The sequence below is a fragment of the Antedon bifida genome, chromosome 10 (assembly GCF_963402885.1).
Source record: "Antedon bifida chromosome 10, ecAntBifi1.1, whole genome shotgun sequence".
In the NCBI taxonomy this organism is placed as follows: domain Eukaryota; kingdom Metazoa; phylum Echinodermata; class Crinoidea; order Comatulida; family Antedonidae; genus Antedon; species Antedon bifida.
The window spans coordinates 2,607,889-2,622,375 of NC_136235.1; the positions used below are offsets into that span (position 1 = coordinate 2,607,889).

At 32.5% G+C, this 14,487-nt stretch overlaps 1 protein-coding gene and 1 long non-coding RNA gene across 2 annotated transcripts in view; both read left to right on the plus strand.

Annotated features, from left to right (window-relative positions):
- LOC144854837 (uncharacterized) overlaps positions 1-13,369 on the plus strand; it is a 145,668-nt gene extending 132,299 nt beyond the window's left edge. The window contains exon 2 of the long non-coding RNA XR_013614704.1: positions 12,037-13,369. This is a non-coding gene — a long non-coding RNA (uncharacterized LOC144854837). The remainder of the gene's footprint in view (positions 1-12,036) is intronic.
- On the plus strand, positions 5,757-13,369 carry LOC144854812 (uncharacterized). Its single transcript, XM_078712801.1, has 5 exons — positions 5,757-6,063; positions 6,841-6,975; positions 7,231-7,370; positions 7,883-8,006; positions 8,666-13,369. Exons 1-5 carry the CDS (start codon positions 5,757-5,759, stop codon positions 10,000-10,002), a joined length of 2,043 nt encoding a protein of 680 aa, XP_078568927.1. The 3' UTR covers positions 10,003-13,369.
- Positions 13,370-14,487: the final 1,118 nt, after the last annotated feature.

The following is a 14,487-nucleotide window of genomic DNA, read 5'->3' on the forward strand; positions in this document are numbered from 1 at the left end:
ATTCAACTCAAACATTAAAATAATTTAAAATAAACATACGCTGATGCAATTTTACAATTTTTAACCAAATTTAAGTGATATAATTACTGTATTACTTATTAAAGTATTTTTTAAACATATTGTCAATAATATATATAAAATGTAATTGTAATACATTGATCTAAGATACATTTAAGATGGAATTGAACACTTCAAAGACTACAGTGTACAGTATTACTTTCAAAATAATAAAAAAAAAAAAAAAGTAAAATTACTTTCATGGAAAGTGACTGTGATTTTATTGTGTTTTTTTTTAATTTACTCTATGTGTTTGTTTTTAATAAATTGAATTTAATAAAAGAACCAAAACAAAAGTTAGGGCGTGGTGTGCATACCTAACTACTTTGTTTTAAACATGCCGAAGTACCATCCATCTTAATGTTTCATCTGAAGGACAAAGCCAGTACACCATCTTGTAAAGCTCTGTCTACACACTATCAAACTAGTTAAAAAGTGTGATGTGCCCAAATATGGTGGTAGTGATATGCCCAAATATATAAGAGATATCATCATGTCCATATATGGGCATATCACATTTTTTTGTCACATACAGTTTGAAAGTGTAGACAGAGTATAAGAACACAAACAACAACACTACATGTCTCGTACTTAGGCCTTCATGCCAGTCGACCCTTTGCTCACCCGAGTTGATTACTAGTCACAATAAGCCAGTTTGTTTGCTGAAAGTTACACAGTCTGAAAATAACAGAAAGACAATTTTTATGAAAAAATGAAGAACTAGGAATGAAGCAACAAGGAATAAAACACTCAAATTTATCATTTTTGTTGGTTGTTTTTACCATGCAATAGACTCCCCCATTTTAACGATTCAAATACTAATGCATGATCAGCTTTTGTAAACAAATTTAAATTGGTGCGAACGTGCTAGGCCTGCATATTGTGCAATTGGGTAACCCACCTGATAGTGTGCAGTCTATAACCCCTCTAACCCCACTGGTAAATTCCGAGCAAAATAACTTTTCAATTCAAACAGAATAAAATAAATTCAAACAGTTTACATTGAGTAACTGCAATGTACATTTTTTTTAAAGTTTTAATCAATAATGTAAAAGGATGACTATAACAATTTATCTTTAAATAATTTGATTAAATTAAATTAATAAGTTGGTAGTGCCAGTTTAATATAAGAAAAAGAACAATGGCAATATGAGGAAGATTAAATTGTTGTCGATAGACAGAAAATATATTTAATTTAGAAAGATGTTGGAATACCAATCCGACAAAGGCCTATACCTGAAGCTTAAAGAATGATACTACTTGGGCCTACACAACTGTATGTCTGTAAGTAAAAGGGCAAAAGTCAATAGAAGAAGAGGGAGGGTAACTGTAGAATAACATATAGAAATCTTCTACTTTTATACAATTTATTATACTGTAGTAGTAGTAGGTGGTTTATTTTACTAACTTTTTAAAAGGCCATAATAATATTTGCAGCTTTAGACATATTTATTTCCAGATTTAAAGTTAACTACAGCTAAATATTTATAGCAAAAGGGAGAAACTAAACTGAAAATGTTTTATTTTGTTTAAAAAAATCTAAAAATAAAAATGTGTGAAATATTTTGTGGTTTTTACCATAATGACTGGTCTGGCCTTTACTAATTAATAATAACCTACGTTTAATTGCTTTTTCTTTTTGTTCTCATAATTATGAGCTGGTTCAATCATTAAGCAACCACTCCTTTATACCAATATTTATGTAATTATGTTTGGTTTTATGTTCTTGTTGCAACTGCTCAATAATAAATTCAATAGCCAGGTCTTCAGTCAATGTACATTCATTATTCACACTGTGATCGCTTTTCACTGGAGGGAAAATTTCTAAGGAGATCCCTAACATTTATTTGACCTTGGTGACACAGAATAGTAAAAAGATAGGGACTGATATCTAATATAAATATATTAAAAACACCAAAAATATGAATCTTTATGTACATGCAATTAATGAGTCAATTTAATCAAACAAGAATGAGAAGGTAACTATTATATTCTTTCATTTACAACACAAGAACTGTACAGTACTATAACAATGATGTGTTGAAATGAAATAAGTCAGCAACAATTGTAGCCTTTTTAAAAAAAAGTTTACAAAAAAAGACTCTTTGTTTTAACATATTTGCTTGCAATTTCAAATAATCTAAAAATCAAATTATAATATATTTTTGATAAGACTTAATTGTAAATAAACCAAGAATATTGAATTATGAATGATCAAAGGAATGTATGAATTGTACCTAACTAGTCTGAACCAGCACTCTTAAATTATTTGAGAGCATATAAAGCAAAATTTCTATTATAAAATATAACTTGATATGAATTCTTAGATAACTTATACTTAATTAACTGCTTTGAAATGTTAAAGATATCATTATATTACAATTTAAATGCAATGCCATGGAAAACACTCAAATACTGTAATACACCAGGGATAAATAATTTATTTTGACATGGTGAAAGCTTGTGTGTCATGTCACCCACAAGGTGTTCTTCAAATTATTACAGCACAAAAAAAAAGAAATAAAAAAATAAAAAATTACTCTTCCCTGAAAATATTTATTATTGAGATCAAATCAATTAAACACAAAAGCTAAAAAAAAACCAAAAAACCCTTTTTTTTTTAATGTCTACCAATAAAATAGAGCGTGTAGTTAGTTTAAAAATGATTTACGAATATCTAATATTGTCAATTTCCGATACACTCTTATAAATGTCGAGTCCATCTGAAAATGGTTGAAACACATGCATACCACAATGATTATTTAAATTGTAATACTAATAAAGAAAATGGTAAAAAAAATAACAAGAATAGCAAAAGCATACAACAATGGAAATATTTTATAAAGATTCACAATATTTCTCCGTTAGGACATTCACTTATTGCTAATTTGTTTTTCCTCATCACAATCAATTTACACACATATAGTCTGATAAAGTTCATTTTTTCTAAATATGGCTGGTTTCCGCAAATCGGCAAATAGACGTACATAAAGTGACAAGAGAGGATGCTGACCTGATCCTGGTTGGACTATGTGGGTTTATCAATGTACTCTTTACCTTTTAATCAACACCTTGAGAGTATGGATGCATTTTTTCAATTATTACAATTTCCATTTTAAACATGTCCACTTAAATTCCCATGCTATATAAAAAAGTTCAACTTTAAAAAAAAGTGATTTTTGTTATCAATTATATGAACAGTAAGAATGATATAGTTAGACTAGTGGTCCTAAACTCCTACAAAATTCATGAATAAGGTAATGGATAATGCATTGCATTCTAAAATTTAATAATAAGAATTAACAGTCGGAGTATTCAGCTGCTATTTACAGAATTCATATCCTTCACAAAAAAAACAAACTGAAATACACACAGTCATACAACAAAAACCTATGTAGCGCCCCCTATACCTTTAAAGTTTTTTGCTGGATTTCAGCAAAAAAAATGTTTACGAGTTTATGTATGTGCCCAGGCCATGATGAATTTTAAGATGCTGCTTGTTTAGTTCTGTACATTACGCTTACAATACTATTCCTAGCTCAAAGCAAAAAGATCATGAAGAAGAAAGGAGATGGCCCCACACCACCACTCTCTCCGCGATCCCCTCTGATGCTGGCTTTCTCCTCTCGCTCGATCGAGTCTAACTAATAAGACTAAGCCTAGCCTAGTTAGGCCTAAGGCTATCTTTTTTATTTTACATATAACAATACAAGAAAATATAAATAAAACTATTTTAGGGAACACCTAGACTATCTACTGTTACTACACCTGTGTATTTCTTTATTTAAACACTTTTTTCGCTCACTTATTAGATTTTGATTTTAAAACTCCCACCTTTTCTCTCAGGTCACGCCTCGTCAATTTCATTGACCTTTAAAGAGGTCATAACTTTTCGCTTATAACGTATCCCACAATGCAATGTAATGTTGATGTCCCTGGCTGAAATGACGTCATTTTGCTAGCTGATTGCCTACTTCACATTTAGCATGACGAAGGTGACCTTCTTCGTCGCACTAGAAATGTTTTGATAGAAAAACACGCAAATTCAGGTACATTTAAAAGTTTATTTGTAATACATAGGCAACAATATTGAAGGTAAAGTATCCAAGATTCGTTTTGTTTTCTTTCAATTTGATTTAATTGCGAAATTATGAACTGATGGTTGTGTTTTAATACTTGAGTTTTTGAGATGATTGGAATGTTATTGTTTTGCAATCGTCAGCTGGTTGCATGTGATGATGCAGAACAACCAGAGAGAGATGTAACTCAACAAAAGCGACGTAAACATCTGGGTGCTAAAAAATTAAACGAAATAAACGTTTTAATCAAAATATACTTGTTAATACTTGTCTATATATGTATTGTTTTTCAATTTGCGTTTAATCTAACCTAAATAATATGATTTAAATACTATTTGCATTCATTATAAAGGAATGATTCAATGCTGATGTATTGTAGTTATTTGGGACTGTATTTGAGATTATTGATTAATTTACCCAAATAAAATCCTTTATGCTCCTCGTAGTCAAATGGAGAGTAAAGCCCACCACTATGGATGCCAACTAGCTGGTCAGACTGTGAAAATAGGCATACCTGAACTTTTTTATTTTAATCAACCAGTCATAACTCGACTGGAACCATTTTGTCAAATTATTGAAAATACAGTACAATTTGTATATTTTAATAGTTTAAAGTCTCTAAAGTGGCTAATAAATATTCTAAAAATGTCTAGTTAAATCAATAATGCATCTTGATTCTTGTCATTCTGCTCATTGCAACATACTTAAATGTTCTAGATAAAAATCAATGAAAGCCAGGGTTGACTGGTTATTCTACTCCTAATATTATTAATTTAATTAATGATTTAATATTATTATATTTTATTTTGAGGACAAATAAAAACATTTTCAGAGGACAATTGTTTATCAGTAAGAGTTTTTAAACATGAATAATTAAATTTGTTTATAATAAATGACAGATATTAATTTATTAAATTATTGACCTGCAAATTTGCATATCTGCATTGTAATATAATGAGGAAGCCACAGAGCGATTAATTACAAACTGTCTCATTTACAACAATTCATAATTGTTCATACTTCACACTACTGTACTGTGCATTCAATTGTCAGGTCAACCTTTATGCTCCACTGAAAATTTGTACTATATATAAGTACTATATATCCTCTGGTATAATCCCATTTTGGGTCTAATCCCACCTCCTACTTTATTTCTGATTTCACAAACATATCCCTGGGTATAGTCCTAGTATTGACTTTGGTCTGGACGGAGGCATCTCTCTAGCCAGTTCAGGTGAGCTTTTACAAGAAATGCTTACCAATAATTTTTTTTCCTGAAATCAGGGTTTCCCCGGGTATAGTCCCACACCCCAAATTCGGCCCAGTTTGTGTTCTAGGGGGGTGGGGAGGGTTTGGGCGAGAGGATATATGGTACTTGCTTTATTATGTTTGTTTTGTGTTTTTGCTGTAGTAAAATGTTATTCAACACACAGTACATAACAAAAGACATTTGCCATCCTATAACCAGGCATTGGGAGTGTGAGAAAAACTTGTTAAAAAAACTTTGTCATGTATTCTCTAAAGCTCTGTCTACCCTATCAAAAAATGTGTGATGTGCCCATATATGGACACGATATGCAAAGAAAATATTCTAAGATTTTGATATTTTTTTTCAGAATAATGGGAGGAGCTGTGAGTACAGGCGAAGACAATGATCATCTGGTTGACAACCTGAAAGATGCCGAGTACATCAAATCTAAACACGTCGAGGAAGTCTTCCGCGCTGTTGATCGTGGCCATTACTATTTAGAAGACCATAAAGACAACGCTTACAAGGATTTAGCATGGAAACATGGCAACATCCACTTGTCAGCTCCGTGTATATATTCTGAAGTGATGGAGTCATTGCAGTTGAAGCCAGGTTTATCATTTCTTAACCTAGGATCTGGAACAGGTTACCTAAGTACAATGGTTGGCTTAGTTTTAGGTAAGTACATCAAAAAGTTTCAACAGATTTTTTACAAATTTTAGTTTACCCAGAGGTCCCAAGTTGAAAAAACTTGGGTTAAAAAAAAAAAATGTTGGGTAAATAATAGAGGGCGTGTTATAATAATTAAAAATTATATAGAGTGTGCTATATAAGCTAATATTTAAAAAAATCTTAAGCGTACATCATCTGGGATATCCAATACCAAATTGACTAGGCCTGCCTATGTTCAGTAATAAACAACTGGGTAATGTAAGAGTTCTTCATTAAAAATCGGTGGAAAATCGAAAAAAAAACCCCGCAAATTTCGGCGAACTTGGGACCTCTGGCTCACCAGTCCTAAATGAAAAAATCACCATTTTTAACTGTGCATGTAAAGTTATCTATGGACACATTCGATCATGTGTAAATTGGTTTAATATTTGGTTCGGTGACTATCTCCCTGGTCAAATGTGTGTGAAATTCATTGTTTTCCATCACCAAGGTCAGCTATGTGCCTAATACATTGTTTTCAATGGTTCAACTATGCTCCCAAATATGGTAGTGATATTCCCAAATATGTTAGTGATATGACATCATCATGTCCATATATGGGCACATCACATTTTTTGTCACATAAAGTGCTAACAACTGTGCAAATATAAAATAATATTAAATTAAACCATCATGAGAGTGACTTTCAATATTGAGTTATGATTTGAACTAAACATAAACATTAACATTATTGCATAGTGAGGATTCAATATTCAATATTTGATTTTTGTTTTGTTTTTCAAGGTGAGAGTGGTATCAACCATGGAGTAGAAATTCACGATAACGTAATAGCGTACGCTCAAGAGAAGCTGGCGTCGTTCATTACGCAATCCGAAAACTTTGACAAATTTGAGTTTTGTGAACCAAAGTTTGTACATGGTAAAAGTTGTTTTTTTACACAAATAAATAATTCAAATTTTAGCAAAAAACTTTACAGAATTATTAAGTTGTTGTCTGAAACAAATTAAGAGTCAAATGGGCGAGCGGTTAAGACATAGGCGCCGTTTACTGTACCTAAACAGCCAACAACAAATTAAGATTCACAAGTTTTGAAGTATTAATGACCATTTCTAGCAGTTTTATTTATTGCAATAAATATTAAATGTAATTTAACTTTTCATTTATGTTTCCTAGGAAATTGTTTGTTGTTACCTTCGGGTACGCGCCAGTATGATCGCGTATATTGCGGCGCCGCATGTCCTCCAGAACATCAGAACTATATGAAGAATCTCATCAAAGTCGGCGGTATATTAGTGATGCCGCTTGATGATCAGGTGAGAAGCATGAATTAAGTTCTACTTTTTGAAAACATAATTTCCTTCAAATTCTAACCTTTCGTACCATGCATGTTATTTTATATTCTGAAAATCGTTTCCTGTTAAGGAATTGAATGTCTAAAGTATACTTCTTATGTGAGCTAAATTAGTTTCAGTATATCAATATCATTTAGAAGCTTAATATCTAGAAATAGAGGTTGACATCAAGCCAGCAATGTTTTTTTTTAATGAACTAATAAGTATGCTATTTCTTGTTGGAGTGTGTTCAGTGCCATCCTTATTGTAATTGTGTTGTCTATATTTGCCCATGTGTCATATTACTACCATATTTGGGCATATCACTAGCATATTTGGTATTTCACAACAACAACAACAGCTTTGAATTAATTATTAATTCTCTTTACGTGTCAACATAAATATATACTATATTTTTTGTTATCCTCTTTTTTCAATGTTACATATTTGTATGTTTGTATACTGATTTGAATTAATTTGGCTTCTTTAATCAGCTTTTACAATTTACACGTAAAGACGAAAATAGTTGGGACTCAAAGAGCGCCCTCCCAGTGTCATTTGCATCTCTCGTCACCCCGTCACAAGAACAGCAAGGAATATTGGCAACATTAGATTTACGTAAGTCAAGTTTATTTTAATTTAGTTGTTTATTTCATTTTCTGTTTATTTAGATCAAAGTGTTTGAACGTACAAATCATTGGCGATGGTTAAGTAGAAGTGTAGACAATGTGTTATTTGCACCAATAATACTTCCCACGGATATAGACTATCAACATTCGTTACTAAGTCTTTGTAAGTTCAAATTCATAATCAAAATACATCATTTCGACTGCCTGACCATTTACATGATAAGTAAAGACTCCACCCTAAGATGTTAGATCTTATTGTTTCTTCTTTTTAAGAACCTGTTTTAACTTTTTACTCAAAAATCGATTTCTTGAATTTTTACAATTTCTATTTCTACTTCTTCCCTTACCTTCTACATAAATGTATAGCACATCGCCTAATAAAATTCCAGAACATCTTGTTTAGTATGGTGTACACACTGGTGTGTTTAAATAGTAGATTTTATTACTTTATTAATTATAGCAAATATGGTAATACCATTATGGCATCAGCACTCGAATTTCATTTTTTAAAAATTGAATTGATGCCCATAATTCATCCAAACCATTTTTCATATGTTTATTTATCAATATAAATTTCTTTTGTTATTTGCATATTGTTAAACAATGATTTTAATCAAATTTTGTATTTACTTTTTTATGTTCCCATAGCGTCTGTAAATCCTAAAAGTCTGCAAGAGAACTGTCGCTTCAAAATCAGAGCAATCATACGGGAGATTGTATTTAAGAAACACCCACCGAAAACGCCAGCCAAAGTACAACGTAACAATCGTCATTCCCGGAACTGCATAACGATACGCAACATGAGTAATATGATCGAACTTGCGGGAGAGTTGATGAATGAATTTAATGAGGACGATGAAAATGAAGAGCCTCCTAGTAGGCAATCACGAAGAACAGTGTCGGAGAGCGCTGTTCCAGAGAGGGAAGACCCTCCGGAAGACCCAAAACCACCTGGTAATGGTCAAAATAAAGGGAATGGAGCGAAGAATGGTGGTAAGAAAGGTAACGGAAAAAGAGATAATGGATCTGGAGAAAGTTCATCCTCTCGTATCACAATTAACAGACGTAGAAATGCGAAGAGTGAAAGTGATGCAAACTTAAAGATGGTTAAATCCACTCACGAACAGAGAGAACCGCAAGCGAGAGCCGAAGCTGCAAGGCACGTACAAGAGCCACAAGACATGGAAGCAGTTGAAGAAAGTGAGCAGCAACGGCAAGAGCAAAACGAGGAAAATAACGGAGAAAGTTTAGAGCAGCGGGATGCTGCACGGGATCGCATGGTGAACTGTTTCGCAGAAGCAATGTTGATTGCTCGTAGTCTGAAACGTGCCTACGAGAACGGATTCCCGCAGGATCGTAAACGTTTGAATGATAGGTTAAGTGAGAGTGAAATGGACATTGATAATGACACCCACGATGCAACCTTAGAAGGTACAAGTAGTGCTGCTATTGAGGCAGCTGCAAGTTCTACAGCCCAGGCAGCTGCAAGTTCTACAGCCCAGGCAGTTGCAAGTTCTACAGCCCAGGCAGCAGGAGCTTGTCATTCCAACAAAAATGATGATGAACTTGAACGTGAGATAGAGGAAAGTAACGAGTTAACAACGGACAATAACAGCGAACAAAGAAGTACATTATCGACGATAAACCCAGAAATCCAAATACATGAAGATATAGAAGATTATACAATTAGTGATGATGATGATGACAATGATGATGCTAATGATGATAATGATATTGATGCACAAGATGATGAAGAGGACAGCAGGAGCTCTATCACCTCTGGTTCAAGCTGTTCAAGTTCTGGCGATTTAACGGATATAGGTATTTTTGAAGATTTAAAAGTTAAGCGGTTGCAGACGACCAAAAGGTGCGTTACTAAGCCACCTCCTCTGCCTCGCGAGACCAATCACATGAGGGAGTACATACTAGATCTGCCGCTCCCACAGTCTTTAGTACAATACTTGTTATTCTACCGACAAATGTAGGAAGGTGAGATAAATTGGATAAGTTCGCCTCAGCTTTTCAATATTGGCTAATTGTATGTATACGCATTCAATTCTCTGTACTGTATATCCACATATGGCATTATCTCTCCTGTATCATTGTGTAATACAATGTCACATGTATCATATATGATGCCTGTATTATGTTAAGATTAGGTATATGTCCTATGATACAATCACATGTGATACATATTTTTCCATGACACTCGACAAATCATAGATATTTAGCACAGAGAATTGGCAATGTTACATTAGCATCATGTACATTGAAAACTAATAATAATATGGTCACATTATTACACAAGTATAACAGCCATCCATTCTTAAGAATATCATTTTGTACTTTTGCAAAACATAAAGTTGCTGTACAATATAAAAAGTAAAACTAAGATTGATTGTGATATATTTGAGAAGGTTGTTTTGTTGTAAGAGGATTCAAGCTTCTCTTTTCAGAGTTTGTCCAGGAACATGGCATGGAAGATTTTTTTCCTCCATGGCTCAGGAGTTTCTTGGTCATCCTAAAGATACCACATGTTTAAGGAGACTTCTGCACTATGTATCATTTTAGGAGATTTCTCTAATTTTGCAAGAAGCTTCTGAAACTTCCGAATAGAAAGTAATCTTTGAAGACTAAAACTGTATAAATTGTAAAATATAAAGTTAATGTAATTTATAGAATATTATGAACAGATATTTCAGAAGAGTGAATGTTCTTAAAAGAATAGAACATTTTTTTGCACAAAGGTTTTAGTGTTGGAAATGTTGTTAAAATATAAATACCATAACAAGAGAAGAGAAAGAGTCAATATTACAGATGATCACGGTATAACTACAATTTGCTTGCTCTGTTATCGAGAATTAGCTGGTTAAGTTTGAGAAAATCAAAAAGCTTTTGCCGTTTATTTTGAGATTCTTCAGCTAAAAGTTGGTTTTCACTTGGATGTAGGCACAACGCAACTGTGTTGACCAATCATAAGCAACAGTTCAGATGTTCGATCCACCGTGATTGGTCAAATTACTTACGTCCTTGTGTTGCATCCAAGTGGGAACCAAGCTTTACGGAAAATATCCCATTTATCACAAAACAGGTTAAGTGGCTTGGGATTTAATTTTGGTAAAGACAGAAGGATATTTATTTGAGTTTATTTAAGTATTTACCTTAATAATTCTGTAATTTTTATTGTAAAAACGTCTCATACTCAAAGTAATAATAACTAAACACACTACCCACAATTAACAATTTTCAGATATAATACTAGAGTAAAGCATTACTACTAAACAGTTTTAACATAATAACTTTTTGCTAAGCGCTTTTACCTGATTCACTCATACAGTACAAATGTAACAAAATGTACCATGGATATCTCTCTTGCTAATTGTACTGGATTAGCTTTCACTTACACGTTTGATATATTATTATATATTATATATAGTATATTGTAAACGCTGTGTGAAAAACTCAATAGTACGATATGCGCATTTGCGCAAACACCGCTTTACAGGCCTTGCTGAGGTCTGAAATATACGCTTTCACACGCTCATACCAAGGAAACTTTGTCACAATAAGTTCCATTTTGTAAGATTTTTCTATGTGTGAATTGGGTATTGGATGACTATTTTATTTTCATTATGTCAACAGGGTACATGTCATATCACAGCATTTTGCAGTGACTTGTAGGGTGGTTTTGACTCTGCGGATTGTACCGCTACACTCAGTAATATGAGAATGTTTATATTTAAACTGCTAGGCATACTACTAGGCAGTATCAATTCAACTGTTAAACTGTATATAAAAAGGTAATTCTGTAATATAGAAATGTACATATCACATATTTACTATGATGTTTGAAGCAATATTGTTTCTACTTAGAAATTACTTTAAGTCTGAAATACTGTTATCAGGACTGGAAATTTAAGCAATGGTTTTGTTATCTTAAGCCTGTTTTCCTGTCGACGTTATTCACTTTCAAAAGATCGTCGTTGAACTGTTAACGATCAACGACGATCTTTTGAAAGTGATAAAGTTGAAATGATAACGATAGCAAGTACCTTTTCCTGTAAATCGTTAACATTTCAATGTTTACGTAGAAGATCACCGATTATTGTTAACGATAGCGTCGAATAACGTCGACATGAAAACAGGCTTTAGATGCAAGACAATTTAAGATAAAGAAAGTGCGTTTTTTGTTGCTAAATATATGATTGATAATTACTGCCCCAGCCCTTAAATGGTAATAATCACTTAATAGAGAATTTGTAAACGTTAGGATGTTTCAAGTCTATCGTGTCTTTTGTTCTATTTTCTTCTTGAAGGTCAAGTATAGTTGTGACATGCCATTTATGCCAAAATGTTTTTTTAAGGAATATTAAAATAAATCATCGTCCAGAACGTAGACGGGATGTCAAGGTGCTTCATCTAAATGAATAGCCTTACAACTTATAATCGGCAATGTGAATTTCACTTTCTAAAACGTTGGTACATATACTTTACAAACGGTTGAAGGCTACCATGAATCTGAGTAATTATACAGTAATACTTGCCTTTTACACATCACAGATTTCATCATTAAAATAACGTAATCATGACTTGTTTAAAAAATGTTAAATTTGATTAATATTGGTAAAAACGCACAGAAGCTTATAGTACTGTGTAAAATATTGTTTATTGATTATTATTGACAATCAAAGAATTGTATTTAAAAATTATTTAATAAACATACCTGGTCACATGATAAATCTAAAGAATTTGGTTCGATGTTGCTTATCTATGTCATATAGCAGCCTCATACTGTATTGCACACTTTGTCTAAAGCTCTGTCTACACTATCAAACTTTATGTGACAACAATATGATGTGCCCATATATGGACATGATGATGTCATATCACTACCATATTTGGGCACATGACATTGTTTACACTAACAAACTAGTTTGATAGTGTAGACAGAGCTTAAAGGTTGATTATTTATTTGGTTATTTGTGTTAATATTTTGCCTTTTAATTGGCAGCTGTGAATGTAGGCTAACTTACACTGTCTGCTACCTTATGGTTTTCCAAACAAGTTTCTTTTATTTTTTTTATATTTGCCAGTTGTTATGTATAGTATTTTCAGAGCTAAAATGTTATATGAAGTATATTATAAAACTAATGTTGATGGATGGAAAATGAATGAATTTTGGAGCGATATTATTTATTGCATTTCTAAAACTAATATTAATTTACTTTTCGAATGTTGCTTTTCTTTTATATTGTTCTTCTTGATAACAAATATAAATATAATGAATATGTTAAGGTTTACTATGATTGCAATCATGTTTATTGTATTAAATGCTATCTGTGAAAAATCTCAGCTTTTTATTTTTTAATATACTGTATATCCTCAGGATAATCCCACCCCCTACTTTATGTCTGACTTCACAAACAGGCATATCCCCTGGTATAGTCCCAGTATTGCCTTTTGATCTGGATGTAGGCCTCTCTCTAGCCAGTTCAGATGAGTTTTTACAAGAAATGCTTACCAATAATTTTTTTACATACACTGTACTGGATTACCCAGTTTCATACCCTTTATTGAATGAGGTTGATACATGAAGACAAACAAGGCCATTTACATGGATGCAGTCGCGTGCTCAAGTTAGTGTTTACCAACCAACCAACCGACCGACTTAGTGAGCTGTAGTCGCGTTGCATGCGACTAAAAATGTGTAACTTTTCATGGCTACTCTTTCACCACCTATCAAGTTTTCCTTATTTTTATGCTCATGTTGACAAAAAAGTGTGATGTACCCAAATATGGTAGTGATATGCGCAAATGGTCGTGATTACTTTTGCTCCCACACTCCAGGAGAGTTGACATCCATTTATTCTTGTTTATTGTTGCCTTTCAAACCACTGGTCAAAACATAATTCAAAGACTGGAGGCTTTCTTATATTTTTCTCACATAAGTGACAATGGAACATTTAATAAATGCTGTTACACTCATAAAGAAATAGAAAGTATTATAGCAATGGTGATGTGTTGACTCTTCTTGGCAACATATTAAACACCACAATAATGAATATTTAATTATGGTGTATAAACCTACTAAAGCTCTGTTTACACTATCAAACTTTATGTGACAAAAAAATGTGATGTGCCCATATATGGATATGATGATGTCATATCACTACCATATTAAGGTATATCACTACCATAAGGTATATCACTACGATATTTGGGCACATCACACTTTTTTTGTCAAAGTAGTTTGATAGTGTAGACAGATCTTTAGATGTAATCATTACTCTACAAAAAAAAGTTAATAAATCACCTAAATCTAGTCAATTATTTCTTTACAAAATACACATTAATCGAATCGAATTAACAGATTACAATATTTAAGTTTTTCAAACATTATCAAGAGATACTCTTTCTAATCATCGTTGACAATGATCTACCTGTACATACTACAACCTATACTTACTTTA

Excerpts from the sequence above, each read along its gene's own strand:
- LOC144854812 (XM_078712801.1), top strand. The coding sequence starts at position 5,757 with ATGGGAGGAGCTGTGAGTACAGGCGAAGACAATGATCATCTGGTTGAC. Across the intron at positions 6,976-7,230 it reads TGAACCAAAGTTTGTACATG|GAAATTGTTTGTTGTTACCT; the intron begins GTAAAAGTTGTT and ends TATGTTTCCTAG. Across the intron at positions 7,371-7,882 it reads TGATGCCGCTTGATGATCAG|CTTTTACAATTTACACGTAA; the intron begins GTGAGAAGCATG and ends TTCTTTAATCAG.